Source organism: Amphiura filiformis, chromosome 19 (genome assembly GCF_039555335.1).
Source record: "Amphiura filiformis chromosome 19, Afil_fr2py, whole genome shotgun sequence".
NCBI classification, from domain to species: domain Eukaryota; kingdom Metazoa; phylum Echinodermata; class Ophiuroidea; order Amphilepidida; family Amphiuridae; genus Amphiura; species Amphiura filiformis.
Genome location: NC_092646.1, coordinates 36,081,695 through 36,108,652, shown reverse-complemented (window position 1 = coordinate 36,108,652; position 26,958 = coordinate 36,081,695). Strand labels below are relative to the sequence as shown.

At 36.8% G+C, this 26,958-nt stretch overlaps 1 protein-coding gene across 1 annotated transcript in view; it reads right to left on the bottom strand.

The window, feature by feature from the left end:
* LOC140140533 (uncharacterized) overlaps positions 1-26,958 on the bottom strand; it is a 53,720-nt gene that overhangs the window by 24,158 nt on the left and 2,604 nt on the right. Inside the window, exons 4-15 of the mRNA XM_072162292.1 lie at positions 26,655-26,743; positions 25,244-25,345; positions 23,670-23,742; positions 18,362-18,499; positions 15,510-15,691; positions 14,513-14,935; positions 13,209-13,349; positions 11,678-11,791; positions 8,698-8,880; positions 6,976-7,150; positions 3,677-3,903; positions 1,357-1,482 (exon numbers count right to left, since the gene is read on the bottom strand). Of these exons, the coding sequence (XP_072018393.1) occupies positions 1,357-1,482; positions 3,677-3,903; positions 6,976-7,150; positions 8,698-8,880; positions 11,678-11,791; positions 13,209-13,349; positions 14,513-14,935; positions 15,510-15,691; positions 18,362-18,499; positions 23,670-23,742; positions 25,244-25,345; positions 26,655-26,743 (1,973 nt within the window). The remainder of the gene's footprint in view (positions 1-1,356; positions 1,483-3,676; positions 3,904-6,975; positions 7,151-8,697; positions 8,881-11,677; positions 11,792-13,208; positions 13,350-14,512; positions 14,936-15,509; positions 15,692-18,361; positions 18,500-23,669; positions 23,743-25,243; positions 25,346-26,654; positions 26,744-26,958) is intronic.

Here is a 26,958-nt window from a genome sequence, read left to right as displayed (position 1 = left end):
CTATATGATTGTGTCAATCATCTGAAAATTTTAGTGAGCAGTGCAGTTTTGTCTTCTTGATCGTGCACACAACTTATCAAAATTTTACAGAAATTTCCAGCAAAATTATATTTAACTGAAATTGCCAATATGACTTTTTCCAAATTGATAAAAGATTGAACTGTATGCATCATTTTTCAACTTCTTCAACTTGTGCATGCATAAACATGCTGAAATTATAATAAGCCAGAGCTTTTTCTGACATTTTGTACAATACTGAGGAAAACTGTATTGTTCCTCATTATGGTAACTCTTTGTTTACAATTGGTATGTTCTTTTTCTAATATTTATCCCCCCCCCCCTGAATACATTGCCCTTCATGTATAGGCCAATTAGGCCTACATGTAACACTGCACAAGCAGCGACACTTCCACGGTTGCACACCCATACACACACACCCCTACACAGACACGTTCCCCCTTACAGGCACTGCTGCATGCCAGATACATCAGACATATGGTCGATTCCAGCAAAAACGAGACAAAATGTATCTGTGTCAGCGTTTATTGTATCATGAGCAAAGTGCTACTCTTATTTTTGGAAATGTGTAGTAATTTTATTCCATAGACTTATACAGTGATGTGCAAATGTGCAAATCAAGTAGTGCAAGCTCTGCGTGAACTTCCCAAATATCAAGGCGATCATGTTATTGATGGATGTTACGTTCACTAGCACTGCCGGCTTATCTTCTTAATAAAACTATGAAATCACACCATCAGGCGAAGTTTTACCATAATTCTTAGACTAGTTAGAGTCCTTTTATTCCTCTCTCCTCTTTTTTTCCAATTCCTTCCACTTATTATTTTTCCTCATTTTCCCTCACGCAGCTCTTCCTCAAACGCAAATCTCACCGCGTCGCTCCCTGCACAACGCGCCGCGTTACACCGCGGAAATCCTATTAATATCATAACAGAGGCCTAAATCTAGGAAAAACATGTGAATTAACCCTAACCCTACCCATGTTTTTTTTGCTATCGGAAGGGAAAGAAGAAACAAAAAAGGAGAAAAGGTGAAGAAAGAAGTCACTTGGTACCCCCGGAATTCGAACCCGGGATCCCACGCATGCCACGCACACAATCACAGACATGTAGCTACCGAGGTCTGGCTGCCCTGGGCAGCAATTCCCTGGGTATATATGACTTAGGCTGATTGCGTCATCAAGTCACATGGAATGCATGCACGCAGAGTGGTTTTAATAGTGAGCTTTTGTGAGACTCAGTTGGGTTAATGATTTTGACCTGTTTAAAATTTACTAAATATTTTGTCATCACTAAATGATATGAAAACTAAACCTCTCTCTCAACTGTTCCTACTTACCGAAATAAATGTCTCCAATCGGCTGTCCCTTTTCTCTCTAGCTTTGACCATGTCCAGGGCAGCTTTTTGGTTTTGGTAGAATGTAGCACACACTTGTTTCATCTGTTCACCACCTTCCCCATCAAACTAAAATACAGAGAATATGATACCAATTGAATGAACACTGGCATTTTCCAATCCCTGCTACACATTGTTCAGCTTATAATTGAAGAAAAAAATCTCAAGACTCATAACATTGTGTATTGATATAGAATGGCATACACACAGTTGGGTATAGCACCTACGCTAGTTTTATGTTGTGTAATGCGTGATTAGTGTGCGCTTTTAGTACTTTATGTGAGCGTTAAGAGAGATTGATGCGCACAGTAACAAAATTCCGAATAATGTTCGCCAATTATAAGCCAAATAAAGTATATAGCTGTACATGTTGCCTTGCCTACCTGCCCAGACATCCCGCCCAGGCAAGAGTTGCCTATATCAACCCAATCAAATGTGAGCCAACAGAACCAGATATTGGCATATGGGCTATTCCATGTAAAATCCACACTACTGCTGTGGAAGATTTAGCTAAAGTCTCCCACAGAGGGAGTATAAGTATTTAGGGAATATTTCGAATAGAATAGACAATTGGGTAACTTCCATTCGAAATACTCACTCCAGCTGTGGAAGCTATAGGTAAAGCCATAATACAGTGGGAGTACGGGTTTCAAAATGATTTTACCCTGACCAATTACATTTGAAAAACATACTCCCCCTGTGGAAGATATTTCCAAAATCTCCCACAGGGGTATGGATTTCATCTGAAATAGCCCAATGCAAGATTATTCATATGAGGCTGAAACAGGTTTGATGCTGGTTAGTAATTATGTGTTGCCCTTAAAACAATATATATTTCCATAAAAAATAAGATTTTTATTTCTTTTCCACAAAATGTTATAGTTTTCAATGTTACATGTTCCCTTTTAATTTTAAGCTGAACAAATAGGGTAAGACAAAGAAAATCACCATCAAATTCAAGTGCCGATGTCGCCAATGTGTGAAACTTCTTAGGTAGGCTGTGACTGAGGTCGGTTGTCTTCATGTGTTATCCCTAATTACGTACAGTGGTGTAGATTTCTTTTTGACATTGGGGGGGGATGGGTAAAAAGTATAGTAAACCCAGTGCCTTTTGGCAACAGAATAAGATTATGGTACAAATGTGTGCGAAGCGTGCAAAAAAATTTGCCATATTGAAGCTAATCTGGTGAAATAAGATGCAAATGTGGAATGAATTCGCACAGAGCGTGAAAAAATTGGCACTTTGGGGGCTAAAATGGCCAAATATGAGTTTGATTTGGTCTGAAACCGTCAGACAGGAGTCAACATTGGGGGATGATTGTGTGAGTTATTTCCCCTGGCAAAATATTGGGGGGATTTATCCCCCTCATCCCCCCCGGGATCTACGCCTATGCGTACATATACTGTGAAAGTGGAAATATTAGCACTACATTTATTTTTGCGATTTAGCGTTCCAAGCTGCTAATACGAAAATAACAACACACAGATATTCCTTTTGTGTTTAGGTTAATGTAAGGAAACTTATAATTGCGAATTTAAAAACAAGGGAAACAGTTCAAAATTGGCAAAGTGTGAAAAATTAATCATGTGAAAATGTCCACTTTTTCAGTAATTAAACGGTGTACTCCATTGTCAATTTTTTATTGACAATTACAGATTTTGTCACAAAGAGAGCATATAAACCCTTGATATTTTTTAGACATCATGTAAAAATATGTCATAATTTTTAAAAACATGGAGGGCATCCTCCTCCTTAACTTCCTTAAAGCAATCTCAAACAAGCATATGTAACCTTTGAACTTACAGCCATATTATAACATTTCTTTAAAAATAGATTAGTATTCATTTTCAATAAAATGTTAGCATTTACTGTCAGATATGTCCCCTTTTAATTTTGAGCCAAACAAGAGAGGTAAAGCAAAGAAAATCTAGCGCCAATGCATGTTACTCCGGCGGTTGTAATATGGTACGATCCTGTGGCGTGTCTGTGTGTGTGTCCCGCACGCCGTGTACGTAGTACTGTGTTGACATCGCATACGCGTTCAACTAACATTTCTATCGTAATAATAAAACGCCGGTTCTGGCGGTTTATTGAAAATCTCGAATTTTGACAAAACTACAGCACCTAAAGTCTTGATTTTTGCAGAGAATCTTTATTTACTAAAGTACATTACAATCGTGTAAAAACCTGAATTTAACATTTTTTGAGGGCGTTCTTTTCTGCAAATGTTATAATATGGCTTTAATAGCACAGTTTACTCACTCTCTTGAGTAACATGTCCCCTACTTCTTGTATGATATGTGACGTTCTCCTTTCCTTTTTCATGGCATTATTGAGTGGCATGTGAATCTCCAGTAACTCATTCAGATTTGGGAACAAGAGCTGGATCATTTCCTTTGGCATGACTTCGTTCCTGAGCATTGGCTGGTAGAAAACATGATTCAACACTTTCAGCTTTCTAACATAGTTTTTCTCTGTCTGGAATAGCTCTGAAAAAAATGATACATATATATACAATTTTAGATTACAAATGAGGAAAGAAGACAGTTAAGAGAATGGGAAAGAGAGATATTTGTTACAAAAGAAACATGAAGAAATAAAGCCAGAGACAGTGTATGGACAGGGTTGCCAAAAGATTTCAGCCCGAATCGCGGGTCAAATAATCGTAAAGTCACCCAATTTTTCTCTTTACCATTGGTTTCTATGGGGCAGGAAACTATCGGAAGTCGCGAGAGCCAAAGTTGAAAAAGTCGTCCATTTTTTTTCTTAACCATTGGTTTCTATGGGACAGGAAATTGTCAAAAGTCGCAGGGAAAATCTTCAAAAGTCGCCCAATTGTGCTACCAAATCGTGGGTTTGGCAACCCTGTGTATGGAATGATTGGAGATATGCAGACAGAGAGGGTGAAAAGCAAAATAAGTGCAGACAATTGAGGACCCTTATGAGAACTACCTGCCGATTGGTCAAAAAGAAGTTTTCATTATCAATTCGACCAATCAGCAACATTGTTAGAATAATTTCATCACACAAAAAATTGGGGTGAATTATTTGCAAAGCTTCATTTTGATTGGTGATTAAAGTGAAGATATCATGTAATTGACCATTCAGAGGCAATGTTAAATCGGCAGGTAGTGCTCAGGGGGTTAATCTAAAAGTGAGTTCAGTCACATTGAGTGCATTTTGAGATCATTGGCAAAGAAGGTTGTTATGTCCATGTCCACTAATTGATCATTAGTGGTTTCATATAGTTTGTTGAAATGTAATATGCTCTTATGTTATGTATTCTGATGTTTGTTTAGATAAGGTTTTGCCTGCATTAAAATAATGTTGTTTGACATGTTCTTTTTTTGCCGAGTGCGTGGATGCCGGTCGTCCATACTCTCTTTTTATTACTTGCCATTTGTAATTGAAATATTTTTATGTTATATATTTGCTTTGATATATTTGTAGCTTACTTTCATATTATATCATTATATTGCTTGCCTATATTTTGTGATTCTATAACTGTAATTTACTTTTATTGCTTGCCTGCTTTTGTAAAACCATCATGTTTGAGTTTCAGTCTTTGGCCTTGTTTTGCTCTCCCTCTGACTGTATTCTTAGGCGTGTTGGTTCTATTAATGTTTTTTATGCTTGTATATTTTGTTGTAAAGCGCATTGAGGCGATACGATATATTAAGTGTCTGTTTATTATTATTATTATTATTATTATGTAGTTTTTACGCATTGTACTATTTTGTTGAATTTTGTAATCTTGTAATTTCTCTACTTACTAGGCTTGTTTTTTGTTTTGTTTGTTTTTTTCTTAATGTATTAAACTTGTTTTGCTTTATTTAGTATTATTGTATAATTGAAACCTTATAGGGTGCCACAACATCACGCTGTGCATTTAGTGACATCCTCAGCCACTGCTCCTCATACTTTTGTCATATTTTAAAATGTTCGTCACTATTTTGTATAAAATATAATTTTTTTTGGTAATATGTAATTGAAAGGATGAAATAAACTGAAACTGTAGTTGCCCAGTGTTGCCAAAACTTTTCAGTGCCAAGGGGCGGCGCATTGACTCGCCAGGCCGCAGTAAGTATTCTCAAGTAGCCCAATTTTTAACCTTCCAAATATAGCGCCCATGGGCGGATTTACCCTAATTTAGAATGCAAAACACCCAATTGGGCGGAAAGCACTTGACTTTAAAACTTCTGGTACTTACTGGGAAGTCACCGACCGATCAATAAATGGTCACAAAACCCATTGTGACTGCAATTTAGAGCTTCAGAGACTCAAAGGCTTTATTAGTCGCTGAAAATCGGCTAAATTGAAAGAAAAATACATCAAATTACTGCCGCGGCCTGAGACTGGCAAAAGTAGCCCAATTTTAGGCAAGTAGCGGCATGCTTTTTTGAGTAGCGGCAAGTGATCGTCAAGTAGCCCAATTGTGCGCCTAATGTGCGGTGTTGGCATAACTGTAGTTGCCATGCAAGGTGGTGGTTTTATCAAGTCAAGTCAAATCAAGAAGTACTTTATTAGATTTGCAACAAAATTTTCACTCATGAGTATGGGCTATTCCATTTAAAATCCACACTACCCCTGTGGAAGATTTTGGAAATATCCGCCACATGGGCCGGGGTATGAATTTCAAATGGAATTGACACATAAGCAGCTGCATTTGAAACTCGCTCTCCCTCTGGGGAAGATTCAGGTTGAATCTTCAGAGAGTGTATAAAATTCAAATGGAGCTGCCTTAATGTGCTCATTCCATTTGAAATTCATACTCCCCCTGTGGCAGATATTTCCAAAATTTTACACAGGGTAGTGTAGATTTTAAATGCAATAGCTCAATACCAAATAAATTAATACATACATAAATAACTACACACATATTTTCACAAAATATCAAAACAGCAGTACTATGAAGATCAGTCAATTACAGATCTGACTAAGAACAGAGTCCGTGCAATATCAATTCTCTACCACATTATTTCACTATGAAACTTGCACAGAGGGTGAAACCCCCTTGTAGCAGAAACTGACACTGACTCCATTTTCATGATTTTGTGACTTGACCCTCTTTCAGAAATAAGTTTTGGAGCACTTGCGTGTAAATAACGGAAAACTGTTACCCCGATCCCCGAGCAATGTTGAGAAATGCCAATGTCTTCAGTTCCATGCCCAACATTGATTAATCAGGGATGTAAGTAAGCCTGAAGAAAAAAACCTGAAAACCTGAAAAAAGTGCGTAAATTCGGGCTAAAATGCCCCAAAACAGGCTGAAAATTAAAGAAATTGCATAAATCTGGACTACAAAAAAACCCTGAATTCTGTAAAAATACAGAAAACTTACATCCCTGATTAATGGGGAGAGGGGAAGGGTAAGGTTGTAGCTGTCATGTTTGTTCCCAAGCACAATATATGTCATTTCCATGATCATATGAAATTCTGCACGGAATTTAAACAGAGTGTACCAAGCGTTCCAAGTACTTTTTTTTGAAGATTGCAGCATCCTCAATTGGTGGAAGACAAGACAAAGAAGCATTTACTGCTGCACTCAATCTAAAACATACCGAATATGGTCGCCTGTCGTTTCACTTCCTTAGGTGTGAGTCTCTTCATCATGTCCTTATCTACTAGGTCCTGCCAGCTTGGTGTGTCAGTTTCAGCCTCCATATCGGAGTCCTCCAGTGGATACTCTTCTTCTGTGGGACGACTTGCTGAGAAGTCAACCCATGCCGTTCGCAGCTATGAAATAGTGAACAATAAGTGATTGACATCAGTATTTTTACCTGACTGTCCATATTTAAAGTTTTTAAATTTTATTCTTATTCAATGGGTGCGTCTTGTATAAAGAATTCACATAATTTGATTGGTTTTCGGGTGTATAATATCTCACAATAGTTGATAGTGATATTAGTCAGGGCGCGTGCCGCCACGCAACGGCGGCACGCTTGTTGCTCCTTAATGATCGCGCGATAATGCGTTCGCGTAATATACGTGCGAGAACCAAAGACGCGATTCGGCGGCTTAGATGTTCGTAATGGTTTCGTTCATTTAAAACAACGGGGATGTCCTCACAAAAGTAAAGGCAGTTTTTCTCGCAAAAATTACATTAAAACTGAATAAGAATGAGAATAAAAGATAGGATTTTGTCTTTTGCCTATCCAATATCGTGTCATAATGGATGGGCTGGCCAATGTTTTGAGTAGTGGATGCCGGCGGATTGCCCATTATTTGTCACTCAAAATATCCCATTTTGATAAAAAATTGGATTAATTGAGCCCATATTTATTGGTTGAGCTATGAGTTTTAAAATAGACGTAGTTGAGTCCAATATTTTAAAACTCATAGCGAGACCAATAAATATTGGGCATAAAGCATCAAATTTTATCATTATTATGTTTTGGATCCAATATTTTCACACACTTGGATTCATCAAAACATAATAATGGCATCATGTTTCTACAATCTTGCATCCTATATGCCTTTGTACATAACCTAGCTGTCCGATGAATTCACAACTCAGACAGTGGTTGTATTCACTTTAATATATAATGAAGGCTATTTATTCTGAAAACATAATAATGATAAAATTTGATGGATTTTTCTCAGAGCAAGCCTTCTCAACTGGCAGCGCACGCACCACTTGTGGCGCTTGGAGTTAGTCGAAATGGCGCACAGTAAATTTACTAATTTTTTTCACATAAATTTTAAACAGGAAAGGGGTGAAAATACCACATCTGAGCCTTTAGAAAGTCCTAAAATCTCAGAGCTTCCTGGGGCACTGCCCCCTGGACCCCCGCGACAGGGGTTTTCACACTGGACCCCTATAGGAGCCATAAGGCGGGTCCTTGGACCCCACCCGCTATGCGTTCGGTCGTGCACGCACTCCCTCACAAAATCCACCCTTAACATGTTGGCACTTCATGATCACTAAAATTTCCCAGTTGGCACTTCAAGAAAACTAGTTGAGAAGGCCTGCGCTAGAGAGGAATATTGCGCTCATTAGATTCTTAAAATTTAATTCGAGGACTGTTAAATATCAAAAATATAAATTTTTAATAATTTGCCATAAAATTTGTATTACATTGTGAATTTAAAAAAAAATCAAAATTATTTGATATCAGAAGGACATTCCTCGTATTCAGAATGCTATTCGACATGTCTGATGTGCTCTCATGTCCCACAAAAAATACTGTGCAAACGTTGCTATCCAATCCCTTAATCACTTTTCTGCATGGGAGAGTTGGGATTTGGCTTTTGACAGTCCTGCCCTTTGACCTGTAACTCACCAGCAGTTGACTTCTTTCCACCTGGTTCTTTTTATGCTTCATAACTTCCATGCGGAATTGATCGACAAAGCCATCTTGGTCATTGGGTATGAGGCCAATGAATTGCCTCTTGTTGACAGAATACAACAGTAACATCACACGGATATTGGAAGGACTCTCCTTTGGGATATGGATGCTGCCAGCCTGAAACAAAATTGAGAATATATAGGCTATTCCACTTGAAATTCACATTACCACTGTGGAAGATTTTGCAAATATCTTCCAAAGGGGGAGTATGTTTTTCAAATGTGCCTGGTCAGGGTTAATCATTTTGAAACCCATACTCCCCCTGTATTATGGCTTTACCTATATTTTCCACAACTAGAGTGAGTATTTCAAATGGAAGTTACCCAGTTGTCTATTCTACTCAAAACTTATACTCCCTCCGTGGAAGACTTTAGTTAAATCTTCCACATGGGTAGTGTGGATTTCAAATAGAATAGCCCAATAAAGGTATTGGTCATGCAGCAGAGGGAGGAGGACGGGGTAAAATTATTTCCCTTCAAAGAGTATGAAAGGCAGTAGCTATATTTTGTGTTGGTGACCCTTGGATTAAAGTTGTAATTTGGAGCTAAATTTTGTACACACAATTTTTAAATGTTGAGTTTCATGAAAAGGAAATCTAGGGTGACACTCCGCAGCTGGAAAGGGCTATTCCATTTAGAACCCACACTACCCCTGTGTACCTGTGTAACATTTTGGAAATATCTTCCAGAGGGGGAGTATGAATTTCAAACGGAATGAACATATTAACAGCTCCATTTCAAACTCACCTTCCCTCAGTGAAAGATTCAGGTTGAATGAAATTCATATGGAACTACTTAATGTGTTCATTCCATTTGAAATTCATACTCCCCCTGTGAAAGATATTTCCAAAATCTTCCACAGGGGTAGTGTGGATTTTAAATGTAATAGCCCAATATGCAGCTTCTGAAGTATTACGGTATAACAGGGTCAGCACTGGACCAGCTCAGGGCCAGAACTGGGCCAAACCCAAACAATTAAAAACAAACAAATAGAGATCGACTGAAAAATACTGGCACACAAACACACTAATATGTGACCATCCAGCACAACTGAGCCCGGATGTCGCCAGTGCCACTATTGAGATATGCTCCATTTTTTTTTTTTTTTTTTTTTATTTTAAATTATTGTGCAACAAGATGAATCCCCAGTTCTGGACAAAAGCATGCGGACAGTTTAATGTGCAGTGTGCACTTTGTGTATTCTTGACACTGTCATTGAATAAGTGTACGTCATTCTTCTGACCTTATACGGACATTTCTTCTGGATACTACAGTACTCTAAAATTGTATTACATGTAGTTGACTCAAAAGTCCAGTTACCACCCAAGCAGTCATAAGTCAAGTCTGTAATTTGGCACGTAGCTTACAAAGCTGGAACAACAGCCTTGACAAAATAAGGAACCGCTTGAAATACTCAGTATGAATCCAGCAATGCCATCAATATTGCTTGTCCTATTTTCTAGGTTATTATAGGTTGAAAAAAATCGATTAATAACCATTTTTATAATTCGAGACCGAATTAAACATACTATAGTTTATGTATGATATCCTGTCAACCAGACCGATAATGCCGTACTGTGCAGGTCAGCAACCAATCACGCCGCGCCTTTGCCCTGACGTCAGACACAAAATAAAATTTGGGCTTAGATTATAGAACTAGGGTTGCACAAATTCAGATTTTTTAGTAGTCGACTAGTCGCCACCAAATAGTCACGACTATGACGACTATTTGGAGACCCGTTTGGAGGTTTGAAATCTAATTAAAGCTTGGGTAATCACGTGCCAAATGTGCATGAACAAACTCTAGATATGGTTAAAAGTATAGTGCACGTGGATATAACCACCTGAACACAAAACACTTGACGAAATTCTGCTCACAAATATCAATTTTATGTAGACCAATTTCAACAAAATTTACTAGGATCCAAAACAATTTGTAGTGTAAATTTAGTGGCATTGTATGTCCCCTGTTTTGCTTTTTGGGGTTACAATAAATAGTCGCCATCACCAAGTCATAGTCGAAAGTCACTCCTATCGCTAACAGTTGCGGTTACGACTATTGACAATTTAGTCATGCAACCCTAGTTAGAACAATAATCAGTTATTTGGGTGATTGCTAATATCAATTGATTCTTCACTGTATGAGTGTGTTGTCCAAGTGAGGTAAGATAGTTCCTCATGTTATACACCTCAGAAAATCATCGGTATCAATCAATTTGTGACATCGCAGCTAACAGAACCAACTGTCTTAATTGTGTATTTCATTTTTGAACAAAAATCATGATAATGGGCAAGCTTGTATTTTGACGTGAACTATATTACGATTATCTGTTAAAAATGGTAGGCCCAAGATGAAAATGTGATGAAAGACTTACCCTGAACGAAATACGGCTTTTTTTTGTTGCTTTTTTTGCTCCATTGAACTTAACAATAATAAACAATAGGAAACAAAGGATTTATTGACTGTTTTATTGATTTTTCACTACATAAATGTCAAGTACTATAGACATGATATACATCATTTGAAAGCTAATTTCAAGCAGAATATTTTGGTTGAATATCTCAAAAATCTTCAGGGCTCAGTTGTGCTGGATGGTCACATATTTGCATGCATATATGTGACACGATCAAGGGAAATGAGTCGGATGTCGCTAATATTGATTTTGAGATATAGGCAAAGAAAGTGTTAAAATTCTTTTGTTTTATATTGTTTTCAGCGATTGATAAATTGATGTAACTTCGCAAAGAAAAGTCGTATCAACATGGGGTTTTAAGTTCCTGAAAACTCCAAATGTCCTCTTTAGAAACATGTGTAAAACTCATTTTCGACCAGGACTGACAAGTGACTCATTCCCCTTGATCATGTCACATATACTTCACAATCCTTGCTGTGTTTACGATTCAGTCGTACTTACAAAATGTTGCTGCATCACTTCCATCAACGCCGTCATTGACTCTGGCTCGTTGTTTTCATTAGGGAACACAAAGCCAACATTCTGTGAGTTCTGAATCATCTGTCTCAGTGATTGCTGCAATTCAAAGACAAGCATAAAAACAAAATTACTGAAACTAAAAAGCAAAAACAAAGCCAGACCAAACCAGATTTGCCATTTTTGGGATTTAAACATATGTGACCGTACACCACGAATGAGCTGTAAATTCTGCCCAGTCAATTTTGTTTTATTTTGTGTTTAGAAAATATATATCATAAGCTTTAATATGGTATATAATTTGACTTCAAACGATATCCAGAAGTGGGGTTATGGTTTGTTGAACTTTTGTCCTTCAGCAAAATGGTATACCCTTTTCAGTTCTACATGTGTCTCTTTTCCCACATTGCTGGTAATAAATATCAAACAGTCATAATTGGCTCAGGTTCAGGAATGTCCTCTCATTATTTATTGTTGGTTATACATACCAAGACAAAATACAATGCTTTCTAACTCACCACTTGAACAGGATTTAGCCAAAGCAAACAAAGACTAGATATATTTAAGAATTCTATAGACATAGGTATAGAAGCTTATTATCCTCTTCAACAATAGGATTATTGATTGATTAATGACTAGCGCTATCAAAAGGAGATACATGTCGCACCAAATTGAGGTACCTATGAATATGACCTTCATGCACCTTTTACACTGTACCTCAGAATACAATTTAGGACATTTACATGCTCATTCATATTTTTAGCAGTTTGCAATTAAAAAACAGCAAATATTTGGCAGATGTGGATTGATTTTCAAAATATAAATTTGCATAAAATTTCAGATTCTTCAAATGTTTGGTAATTTTTTAGGGTCATTTTAGCCTCTTCCAGAATTGAGAAAAAAACAAGAATTTTTTTTTCATATTGCAAAAAAAGCCGAATACTGCTTTAAAGCAGAAGACTGGCATCTCTGCAGAAAATAAAACCCTGATCGCCAGACCCTACTTGTCAGGCCTGTCCATCCGTATAGCAAGTTTAATTTTTTGTACCAAAAAGGCAGCTGCGTTTGAGACGTTTGATCGTTCTCCCTCACCATCGATCACCTAAACTTAACTTACAGCGAAACACTTATTACTCTCCATATAACCTACCAGATCGCTCCCTGTGAACGCCATGAAATGGTTTTATGCCCACTAAGCCTACATTTCAAACAAATTTCATAGAAAGTTCATGATTTGGCTATATTTATCTAAAAATTGGGCCCCTATTTGCTATTTTTTTACAGACAAAACATACCTTTTGTCAATTTAGGGCGTGCATCGTACCCCCCTCCCCCTCCCCTGGCTACGGGCCTGCACATCACATGGTATGATACCCAGTGGTGGCGCCAGGAATTTTTTTTGTGGGAGGGGGCATTGAGGGGGCAATTTTGGATTTTACTGGGGGCAAGGGGAAGATGGCATTTTCCCCATATCCCCCCGCGTGGCACCGCCACTGATGATACCGAGTCTACTTACCAGCAGTGTTTGTGGCAAGATCTGCATGATGAGTTTATTAGGCCAATTGTCAGCTTTCAATGGTCTATCTGGCTGAGCCATGATGTGACATGTCAACGTATGAGTGATCTTGTTACTATTTGGACCAACAGACTTTGGTTTCTGGAAGAAAAGGGGAAAAAGAAGAGAAAAGATAGGGGAAAATAGATTATGTTTGCTTATGTGGGTTGGTAGGTCGGAATACTTCACTTCCAACCTTCAATACGCAAGATACACCATAGAAATTGATTCAATTACAACGACTGCATACTTACAGGCATAAGACGCCTCAGAAAAGCTCAGTATTTCTCAGATAAAAGTAGTTTATCATGCCCAAACAAATGTTCAGTAACTACATATAAAATCTTTATGTGAAAAAAAGCTTATCAAATTACTGAACGCTTGGTTTGTCATGCAGGGTGCACTACACTAAATCCTTCCGCATTTGGTGTAACCCTTCATAGTTCGGTAAAAATAGCACCTATGCGAAATATATCGGCGTCCCGAGGAACCAAATTTGAGTGACTCTTGGTTGTTTTGATAAAAAGATAGAATAGGAGCTCAACATTATGATATCTGTTCAGAAAATTTTCTGAATCGAATGTGCATGGGTAATAGGCCCTCGGAACAATATCATGGCCGGAACTGGTAAGGAGGCGAGCGTGTCGGCTGAAATTCGGGATGGCGCTGTTCAGGAGTTCGTATCTTTTAAGTTTGTCTTAACTTGTCCCAAAAAATTAAATTTAAATAAAAGTTTAATCTTTATTTAAGACACTGGTTTGATCAAAATATTAAAAATGTTGTTACATGGGGTAGAAAAACAAACTTACTTTCTTGTATTTTCCCGTGTATTTCAATGGGACGATTATTTAGTGGTGTGTGCCCTGCAAGTATGCATAACATTAAATGTTTAAGAAGCTCATTGCCGTTGGGCAGGAAAAACCTCCTTTGTGACTGGTTGGCAGTTTTGCTTTAATCATGTTCAGGGGCCACAAACACATAGTGAGATGTTTTTCCTGCCCAGCCTGTCATCCTAAGATATCAAAGCAGAGTAGCACAAATGGGCAATTCCAGTTGAGATCTATGCACCCCTATGGAAGACATGATTGTAATCTCCCGCACAGGATTGTGAATTTCAAATGGAGTCACCTATTCAGGTAACCCCCATTTGAAATTCACACTCCCTGTGTGGAAGATTACAGTCATGCCTTCTACAGGGGCTGTAGTAGATACAGCTGGATTTCAACTGCCAAATAGCCAAATAAAACAGTCATGTGTCACCATACCATATGCCATTCCAATGTACCATGCCATATACTTGTTTTGCCTTGCTGTACTGTGTTCAATTGACCAGGCTGTGTTGTAAGTTGTTCCTGTGTTTGAAGTTGTTGCTGCTGCTGATGCTGTTGCTGTGCCTGTGCATTCTGGACTGCAGCCATGGCAGCTATAACTGGGTTCAGTGGTGGACGTTGCGGGCCCCCCACAGTCATTCCAGGTTGTGGGGTGGGGGTAGGGGCTTCCTGCTGCTGCTGAACCTGCTGTTGCTGTTGAGCCTGCTGCTGCTGAACCTGCTGCTGCTGTTGAACCTGTTGTTGCTGTTGAACCGCCTGCTGCTGCTGAGCCTGCTGCTGTAATTGTGGCTGTTGGATTTGCTGCTGCTGCTGCATCAGTAGCTGCTGCATCAGTAGTTGACCTCTGTGTTGTTTTAGCTGGAATAAAATCAAATTGGACAAAACAAATGTCTAAATAGTAACATTTGCTATTTTTTTGTCAGTTTCGGTACACTGACATTGTATGGGTACATGTAGGGCCTACAAAAACTAAAAAATTGTATTACCCTTAGAGATCCAAAGTCAGGGATCTGGGCCTCCCTGGGCCTCAAGGAAGAACAGATGATTAATTGTGTTTTCAACTGATTGAGTTAAAGAAGAAATAAAACAAACAAACAAAAGGGTCGGTCAGTTGGTTTACCTTTTTTCTTCTTCTTTTTTTGGCCATATTCAACCTTGACAAGTTACCACATATTCCTGGTTGTGCATGCACAGGTCACAAGTGAACTGGTCATTAAGGTCAACCATCTCTACACAGAACAACATGTATTTACTACATGAGATCACTTTATGGCAAAACATAAGAAGCAGGAACTTCGGACCGGACCCCTTAGATTCTCACTGGACCCCTTAAAGTTGGTTTTTGCAGGGCTTGATAAAGGGTCCAGCTATTGCTGTGCTATACCCCTAATGCAAACCTGTGACTATACAAGCATATCCAACAGCAACTTACCAGCGAGAATTCCTGCTGCTCTTGCTGTTGCTGTTTCAACATCTGATCTTGTGTTCTCTTGAACTGAGCCTGAACAACCTGTTGCTGCCATTGCTGTTCTTGCTGTAACTGCTGTAGCTTCCTGGTATCCATAGGACCTACTGAATGCCGAGTCTCTTCTGTTGACAGATGCACCATGGCCTCTGTGAACAACGTAAAGACAGCAAAATTTTATCAAACCCTGACTATAAACAAGCAATGGACTATTCCATTTAAAGCACTCCCCCTGTGGATGATTTTGGAAATATCTTCCACAGGGGAGTATGAATTTCAAATGGAATGAACACATTAGCAGCTCCATTTGCGACTCACCCTCCTGCAGTAGAAGATTCAGGTTGAATCTTTCTCCAAGGGTGATATTCAAAAGGAACAGCTATTGAGTTCATTCCATTTGAAATTCATACTCCCTCTGGGAAAGACATTTCCAAAATCTTCCACAGGGAGAGTGTGGATTTTAAATGGAACAGCCCAATGCAACATTTTAAAACATTACATGCAGCATATCATGCAGTTAACAACAATAAGTAACAATCAGCAATGACTCAATAAGAAGATAGTTACGCCTGTCTGTAATATAGGGTCCACAACTTATAAGTTCCCCCTAATACTTTTAAAATAAGTCGGTAAATATTTTACGAACTGTAAAAATACAAAAAGGTATGTATAGCCCTGTTTGTTTTACTCATGTGGACCAATTTATAGCATCACACATCATTGCGTTCAGTCATAATGGTTAATTGAGTAAGAAAAGGGGCCTTTTTAAAAGTTGCACCCGAGTCCATATCAGGTTTTCTTTAACAAACACATGAATAGACCCGGTCTACTGTATTGTTTGTGAGTTGATTCCTATCAGATGCAATTTTAACACCGTTTAAAGCGGTTTCTTTTTTACATAACAAACCATTGTGACTGAACGTAATGACGTGTGAGGTTATAATTTGGTCCGTACGTGTAAGGCTACCCATAGATGTTTACACCTTTGCATTTCGTCAAATATTTTCCGACTTATTCAAATAAGTATTTAGGGGGGAACTTATAAGTTGTGGACCCTGCCTCTAATCCCATTAATATTATATTGAAATTATATAACTCTTGGCTGTCGCTACACCTAATCAATACTCCTAGCTATATATCCTGCTTGCTCCATCCCAATCACTAGCTGAACTTATTAGGTACAGACAGCCTCAAAACACACCAGGCGTGCAAGTCAAGCTATGTAATCTCAAGATAGATAGCCAGCCAGTCAGTGCTAGCTCAACTCAACATCTGACAGCGTCCATCTAAACTCAAGCCAAGAGGTGGATAGGTCAAAGGCGCTTCTTTCGACGGTCTGGATGTGGACCCATATTTATACCATTTCACCAAAAATTTGATCCATTTTCTTTACCCGAAGTGTAAATTCCGTGTAAAATTTATTCAAAAATTGAACAATTTTATCAAAATTGTTGTATGTTTTGGAAAGCTGTGACTCAAGATCCACAAAATATAAGGCCAAATTCCCAACAAATTTACAAAAAATTCTGGAAAAAAGACCTATCCATATACAAATTTTCACAAAATTAAAATAAGAAAGATGTGAAATCTTCAAGAGATTCAACTGTGCTTGCCCAATCATTTATTTTCAAGATTGGTCAAAAATTGCTAAAGCAACTGAGACCCAGAGAAGATATCTTACCGTTCCCATATTCCTTTGCAACATGATACATCACCTCATTACATCAAATGACACTGACTCCCATAAGGTATATTGTTGATCATGATAGCAATCATTAGGCAAACATGATGCATGCTGGGAATGAAAAGGGCTAAAAAAATATCGAATTCATCACCCACGGCGACCAATTTGAGCCCTTTTCATTCCCAGCATGCATCACTTTTTATCAATTGCTATCAGCAATATACCTTATTATTTTGTACAGATTCCCTCTGTTGGTAATAGACTGCTAAACATGGGCTGATAGTCAAGAAATAAACATATTTTGCAACATCTGGATTTGTTGTGCTCTGTTCATTCGGGTATTTTTTGTCACTATATACGTACCGACCCATGTTGCACTAGATAACAAATCAGTTCAGAAAATTGAAATGGAAGAAATGCATTATGGGAAGTGTAAGTTATCTTCTCTGACTGAGACCAATGTAGTAATGCCATAAGAAAGGTCAAAGGTGACAAGAGAAAAGATAATAATTAAAGATAAAATTAAAAATACTAGTTTGCGTCCGACGTCCTGTCAACCAGACCAAAAATGCTGTACTGCGCAGGTCAGCAACCAATCACACAGCACCTTTGCCCTGACATCAGATGCAAACTAGTCTTTTTAAAGCCATATTATAACATTTGGTGTTGAGGATGCCCTCACTGATTTTTTAAAATTCATTTTTTTACACGATTATATTGTACTTTATTAAACCAATATACCCTGCAAAAATCAAGACTCTAGGCGCTGTGATGTAGTTTTGTCAAAATCCGAGATTTTGAATAAAGTGCCGGAACCGGTGTCTTATTATTACGATGGAATTATTAGTCGAACGCATACACGATGTTCATAACACACAGTACGTACACGGCGTGCGGGATGGTGATCTACACAACAAAGGGTCGTACCATAACATGACCGAAGGAGTGGTGCGTATTGGCGACATACGCTTGATAGTAAATTCCAATTTTCTTTGCTTTGCCGTAAAAATAAAAGGGGATATATCTGACAGTAAAAATTAACATTTTATGGCAAAGAAATGCTAATCTATTTTGTATGATAATGTTATAATATGGCTTTAATTCTGTCTTCAATTATACATATATATGAACTGACCTTTCATCAGTGATGGTGTTATCTCCAGAGGATCTGTAAACACGTCCATTCCTCTTGACAACAAAGGACTGCCGTGACTCCGCCTGTCCTCCATTTGTTCCTTTAATCGTGACCGTACTTTGAGGTTGGAACTCCAACCTGGTAAACAACAAAAAGGGAAGATATTTCCCATTTAGAGGCTGTTCATATGATTGTTAAGAGCTCTTGAACATAATTTTTTAGAAGTGGCTCTATACCTGAAAAAATAGATTTTTCTGATATTTTGTGCAATGATGCATGTTAGGGTGTTGACTACTTGTGTGACTAAGAAAAATTCAAAAATCGGCTCGTTGCCATGGAAACGGCCAAAATTCTGTAATTTTGGGCAAAATTGGCAGTGAAATTAGTGAAAAAACATGTTATTTCAAGTGTTCGCTGTATCTAAGCCATATATTGCTGGTACATCACATTAAGTTCTTGTAAAAGGACATCTATTCATCTGATGATCAGCATATTTACAGGTCAATAAGTTATTCTTAAGGGTACGTGCAGAGCCCATCTGTCAGGTGTATTTTCACTTTTTCATAAAATGTCATTTTAACACCTAAAATATCATCATGAAAATCAACAACCCGGTGTTGCCAGGATTTTGTCCATTCTAGTGTGGGTAGTACAAGCTAGGTACTTTACATTTTAGTAAAAATCAGCTTGGGCAAATGTTACTTCTAAATACAGTGTTGCCAGAAAAACCGGTATTTTTGCAAATTGACATTTTGTCAAATTACGCCTTTTGTCACAATTTTGTGCATTTTGACAAATATTTTCCTTCAAGGTGAATCCAAACAACACTTTTTCGTCTTTGTAAATATCTAAATACTGAAAATTCAAAATTAGTGTTGCCAGAGTTCTTGATAAAACACCCAATATTAGTATTTTACTGATAGTATGATTTGTTGTTGATGGTTTGATTGGGAAATGCTTATTTCTAATTTTCATACATCGAATGTACATAGTATAGATTGTTATATGAATGTTTAAACACCTGAGCACGAAGTAAGTGTTGCCAGAATTCTTGATAAAACACCCAAAATCATAATGCCATGATCCAGTCCTCTCACGCTAAAGTTGACAACGTCAAAATTTGGTTTACTATCATCAATAGCTTGTCCTAAAAAGCGTATTCAAATTTTAAAAACCCCACGGTTCTAGTATTATCTAGTACAAAGTTATATAGTCAGGGTAATTATGGGTATTACCTAGCCGGGACACCGGCTAGGTCTTGTGATGCTATCGGATCTTTCTTCGCCTTCTTTCTTCTGGCAACAAATTTCAAAATGCTTCTTCTCCTACATGTTACATCCTACAATGACGTCACTTGCACATATGCATCGGCTATATCCAGTGTCTATAAGATATTCACAAATTTGGGAGTCAAAGGTCATTAAGGGTTCATTTCGGTATAAAACCAAATATCTTCAAAATGCTTCTTCTGCCACAAATTACATAGTACGATGATGTCACTTAAACATATGCATCGGCTATTACAGGTACACAAAAGTTATTCTCCGATTTTGGGTCAAAGGTCATTAAGGGGTCATTTCCGGTCTGAAAGCTAAAAATATTCAAAAATCACTGTTGTTACAAATTACATAGCAGAGTGTTGTCATTAGCACACATGCATTGTTACTAACCAGGGTCTTTGGGGTGTCTACAGTTTTGGGGTCAAAGGTCATTAAGAGGTCGCTTCGGTCAAAAACCAAAAATCATCAAATATTTTCATTTTTTAAATCTCAAACGTAACCAGACCAGAGTGACATAAACTTCATATATGCATTAGTGTTACCCGATGTATGTACGGTATTTTTATTTTTTTGGTCAAAGGTCATTTAGACGTCATTTCCGGTTTTAAGCTAAATAACTTTAAGAATTTTTATCTCCATAACTAAGCATAGTAGATTTTTTTTATTTAAACTGTAACAATGCATTTTCTTGGTGTATATGAGGTTTTTTTTATATTGGGGTCAAAGGTCATTAAGGAGGTCAAAACGTCAAATTTGCAAAAAAATTGTTTTAAATTACGGAAAAGTAGCTGTATCTCAGCCTATATGGAACACAGATAAAGCCCCTACATGCTACAGTGATGCACCATTGGTGTGAGATGTCCATAATAGCCGGTCAAAGGTCAAACTTTAAGTTAAGACTGACATTTCCGGCCCCGGCTAGGTCCAGATCTGTAACCAGATCTAGTTAATTTTGTTCTTTGTTTTCTATTGAATTTTGAACTGGTCACTCAAACCTTACTGGACTGGATCAATAATAATCAAAAATATTGATATCAATTTCAGCAATAATTAAAAAATATATAAATATCGTTATCAATAATAAACAAAAATATTATCATCAATATCAAAAATATTAACATCAACAATATCAATAATAATCAAAAATATTAACATCAATATCAATAATTATCAAAAATATTAATATTAATATCAATATAATCAAAAATATTAATATCAAAAATAATCAAAAATATAAATATCAATTTCAATAATAATCAAGAATATTAATATCAATATCAATAATAATCAAAAATATTAATATCAATATCAATAATAATCAAAACTATTAATATCGATATCAATATCAATAATAATCAAAAATATTAATATCAATATCAATAATAATCAAAACTATTAATATGAATAATAATCAAAAATATATATCAATATCAATAATAATCAAAAATATTAATATCAATTATAATCAAAAATATTGATATCAATTTCAGTAATAATTAAAAAAAAATATAAATATTAATATCAATATCAATTATAATCAAAAATAATGATACCAATTTCAGTAATAATTAAAAAATATATATCGTTATCAATAATAAACGAAAATATTATCATCAATATCAAAAATAAACAAAAACATTGACATCAATAATATCAATAATAATCAAAAATATTAACATCAATATAAATAATTATCAAAATATTAATATTAATATCAAAATAATCAAAAATATAAATATCAATATCAATAATAATCAAGAATATTAATATCAATATCAATAATAATCAAAATATTAATATCCATATCAATAATAATCAAAATATTAATATCTATATCAATAATAATGAGAAATATTAATATCAAAATCAATAATGATCAAATATATTAACATCAATATCAATAAAAAATAAAAAATATTAATATCGATATCAATAATCAAAAATATTAATATGAATATGAATAATAATCAAAAATATTAATATCAATATCAATAATAATCAAAAATAGTAATACTAATATCAATTTTAAAATATTAAGATTTTGATATTGTTGATATTGATATTAATATTTTTGGTTATTATTGATATTAATATTTTGCTTATTATTGATATTAATATTAATATTTTGCTTATTATTGATATTGATATAAATATTTGTGATTGTTATTGATATTGATGTTAATATTTTTGATTATTATTGATATTGATAGTTTTGTTTATTAGTGTTATTGATATTGGTATTAATATTTTTAAATATTATTGATATATTGATGTGAATATTTTTGATTATTATTGATATTAACCCTAGAACTACGAAGTACCACCCCAAGATTTCTTATCCGTCATAAAAAATGCGCGCATTTACGCCCCGACCTAAACTAATCATAGATCCATCCTTTGCGCTCATTTTAGTGTAATAACATGTTTTTTAACCAATTTCACTGCCAATTTGGCCCAAAATGACAGAATCTGGGTTTTGGCCTTTTCCATGGCAACGAGCGATTTTTGAATTTTTTTAGTCACACAAGTAGTCAACACCCTAACATGCATCATTGCACAAAATATCAGAAAAATCTATTTTTTCAGGTATAGAGCCACTTCTAAAAAATTATGTTCAAGAGCTCTTAAGGGCTCATATTGAAATTCCCTTACACAGGAAGGTGTGCACCATCCTGCAGCTTTCCTGTGCTAGCCTTCTTTTGTTAAAATCCTGGGCAGGGTGTATCACTGATGCATATAATCCATCCGCTTTTATGACCGAGCTTTCCTGAGGCGCCAGCTTAGCGGGGAATCCTGCCTTCTTTCTGTGTGAAAACGTGGTAGGGTATTTCAATATGAGCCCTAAATTAACAGTGAAAAAAATAAAATATACATACAATGAAATTAAGGGATGCACCAATGGATTTCAAGGGGGGGGGGGGCTAGGAATTTTCAAAAAAACTTCCCCACTACATGAGCAAAGAAAAAAAAACTTTCCCCACCAACACTAAAAAAAAAAAAAAAACTTCCCCCACCTAACTGTGTATAAATGCATGAAATTTAAAAAAAAAGATTTCCCCCGACCCCAACTTCCTACCCCCTTGGTGCATCCCTAATTAAATGTAGTTCCAATAGCAGTGTCTATGTCAGTGGTGTGGCCAATTTTTTTTTTTTTTTTTTTTACAAAAGTAAGGGGGATCAGGAATCAAGAAAATGTTCTTAAAATGGGCGAGTATGGCCCCAAATAGTGGATTTTCTGTGATTTTTTTATAATGACAGGGGAGGGAGGGATTGGGGTAAAGAAAAAAAGGCAAATGCCTCTAAGCTGAGAGAAAAAGTGCATTCACTAATGGGAAATGTAAACATCACTGTGATCTAATCAACAAACAAGAACAATTTTCGCGACGTAATAATAAAATTCACGTTGTCAGGGTTCCAGCTACTGAAAACAAAAACGGCATTGATTTTGTTGAGATGTTCAAGGAACAATTCAAAATGGATGATGTGACTGTCGAAAGCACCCAGAGAGACAGCCATGGATACCTTGGCAAATTGTCTCATTTGTTAGTAAAACGTTTGTCATACCGTGACAAGATTGAGATCAGGCCTAAAAAAAATTGTTTGATTGGCGTAATCCGACCTACCCTCAAATTAGGCCCGACCCTAATTTTTTTTTTTTTTGCAAAAAAAAAATAAAATAAAATTTAAACAAATAAATAAAAATAAATCAATTTTAAAAAAAGAAGAAAAAAAAGTTCCAAAGCCTTATCAAAGGAAATTTACAGCTTAAAATGCCAAATCTGCACTTGAAAATATTTCTTACTTCATTGTTGATGACCAGACCAAGGCAGACATACATTGTACATGTGATATAAGTATTCAAAATAATAACACTGACATCATCACAGGCAACAGACACTGCATTCAGATTTTCAGGAGAAAATTCTGTGTGTTTTTTTGTTCATATCTACCTTTGACATATCCTAAAATGTTATAGCACAAAAGAGTCTCTAGTATGACTGGTCACAATGGTTTCCATGGTTACCTACCTGATCTTTCCTCTGGTGGTGATTTTCTTTCTTTGTTAGCTGATGGGGCAAATGAAGTTGCCGAGTCACCATTCTGGTAAAAGAAAAAGACAAATTCATGTATGCAGGCATGAGAACAGATTTCCATGACAAAACAGGAAAAATCTTAAAAAGCAGGAAAAAACACATAAAATGTAACGAAACTTCTATAAAACAGGCTGAAAATAAATAAAATTGCGGAAATTTTAATAACAAAAAAACAGGAATTCCTGCTTAGGCAGGAAAATTCTCATGCCTGTGTTTGTAGTACTTAAATGTTGGTATTTATACAGCGCCTTTCACATGTGAACATGTACCAAAGCGCTTTACATTTACTCCGCCGTCGTTAGAATATGTCAGCTGCCATACAATGCCTAATGCATGCTCATACCTTTGGGCGGCGCTCAATGGACTGTATTCATAACAGCTCCCCATTTCACACCTGGGTGGAGAGGAGTAATCGAGATAAAGTGCCTTACTCAAGGGCACAACACGATGGCGTCGCCGGGGCTCGAACCAGCAACCCGACAGTTCTATACTGTTTTCGTGACGCGCGGACCCCGAAGATTTACACTTATTCTCCGCTTTGTAAATAATAAAAAGTCTTTCCACAGTTTCATTTCTTCTCCAACGATTTAGAAAAAGAGATGAGGGAGGAATGGGCTATTCCAGTTGAAATCCACACTACCCCTGTGGAAGATTTTGGAAATATCTACCAAAAGGGGAGTATGTTTTTCAAATGTAATTGGTCAGGATTAATCATTTTGAAACTCATACTCCCCCTGTATTATGGTTTTACCTTTATCAACTGGAGTGAGTATTTCAAATGGAAGTTACCCAATTGTCTATTCTATTTGAAACTCATACTCCCTCCGTGGAAGAATTTAGCTAAATCTTCTACAGGGCTAGTGTGGATTTTAAATGGAATCGCCCAATGCATATGTTGCATCGCCACCAATTCCAATTCTTTTTTTGCATATTTGTTGAAAAAATGCCATTATTTTTGTTAAAATTTATAGGGGTGGTGCCCTCTGTGGCTCTCTTACGACCGTGGACGTCCATGGTTGTCGTGGGTCTGCACTTTATGAATGAAATGTCACAGTCATGTCATGTGAAATGCTGCCCCTACACACACACAGTCACCCACCACACAGGTAACAGAGCTCATTTAGGGACTGTTCACAAACACTTGTATGGAGGGCCTGATACAAAAAAAGGGCCCTGACCATTTTATCCCTTTAAAAAATCACCTTAATTTTTTTCTTGTAGAACATGAGTTTACACTATTTTCTATGGGGTTGACGTTCATTTTCATGGCCAATAAGGGGGCCCTGAAAATAATTTTAATTTTAGGTCTGAAAGTAGGGCCCTGAAAAAAATATTTGAATTTTTATTTTGCATCAAATACCCCCTCCCCCCCCCCTTACAAGTGTTTGTGAACTGTCCCTTAACTTGTTTAGCAGGGACAATCAAAAAGGACATATCACTATTTTAACTTACTTTAAAATTTCACTAGTTAAAAATAGGGGAGGAGAATGGAGGACAGACAGACTTACTTCTGCTTTTTGTTTTCTCATTAGAAGTTTTTGTTGCAAATCTGCCATCATGTCTATACCTTGTTGACCAGCAGCTCGCTTTTGTGGTTCTTCTCTTTCAGACTTGGAAGAAAACACAAAGAATATGAAGAATTGGTAACATGAGGTTCAAATTTCAAAAAATAATTCAATCGTCCAATATCTTGAGACGAATGCACACAGCTGAACAAACGCATACAGCAGCTCATATGCTATATCAATAGGACTGTTGAGTTGTACTTTCATTTTTGACAATCGTCATATTGCAAGATCCGACGTCAACAAGTTGTCGACAAAGCAGTACATCCATAAAGTCAAAATATTAAGTTCAGAGACCATGTTGTACATCATTTATTTACATCAAAAATTACCATATACCCTATATACAATGTACGCTGCAGCAGAATATTGGGATAGTTATGGAGAGATAATCTGCATCACTTGCGAATTAAATAGAAAACTGATGCAGTTATTTTCTGGTAAATAATGGCGATATTAAGCTTTATATTATTAATGACTAGTTTTTGTTGACAAATCACAAATTGTCCCAATAAATAAAAAAAAATGTAGATATTTATATAGCGCTTTATGCCATAAACAGCCTCAAAGCGCTTTACATTTATTCCGCCGTTATCAGAATATGCCGGAACCAAGTTTTCCGCCAGTGGCGCTGGGGCCATCAGTACAATGACTGTGACTACCCCAACAGCTTCCCATTGCACCTGGGTGGGGTGAGGCAAGCAAGGCAAAGCGCCTTGCCCAAGGGTGCAACACGGTGGTGGGACGGGGAATCGAACCCACGCACGTCGAGCAAGCTCTCAGATGATGGGTGCAAGGCCGGAACCACTGAGCCACCGTGCCCTTTTTTGGAAGTCCAAAGACTTTACATGTACAGTCAGTAAAAAATATACATATATATATATACCTGGTCAAAATGACACAACTGGGAATTTGTTTTTGTCTTTGCCCCAAAATTTTTTATTTTGTCCTCCCCCCCAAGAAAGTTGAATATATTCCATGACCAACACTGAGCCTCTTATCCACTTCATCTGCTGACAGGTGAGATGCCAATCTCGTGGTCCACACACCATATAACGTGTGCTATAGGGTACATGAAGGCATGCAAGCTGGGCAGATAGCCACACTTGCCAAAGATCACTGTGCATGGGAAAATCTTGTGGTCGCCTGCTCTGCAGCAGACAAATGATGAAGATGATAAATGGGCTGTTCCATTTGAAATCCATACACCCCTGTGGAAGACATTTCCTGAATCTTCCAACCAGGGAGTGTGAATGAGTGACTCCATTTGAAATCTACACCCCCTGTGTGGGAGATTATGTCATGTCTTCCATAGAGGGTGTATGGATTTTAACTGGAATGCCCCAATCCTTACCTCTGGTGTAGCCATAGCCTTTTTTATCTTGGTTACAGCAATATTGTCTGCTAAATCGTTTCCATCACCGCCACCTGCACCCCCTGGGCCTGGAGAATTAGAAGATAAATACATATAAAAGCAAGTAAAAGGAAGGTTGATTCATCTGGTGCTGATCTGAGAAAAGTAATCACAAAAATGTCAAAACATTATGGTACTTTTATAAGGCAAAAACAACTTTTCTAGACTTTGTGCCTTCATGAAAGAAAATTTCCTATTACTAAAATCTAACTTTTGAGATGGTTTGTTTATTTGAAAGTGCAAA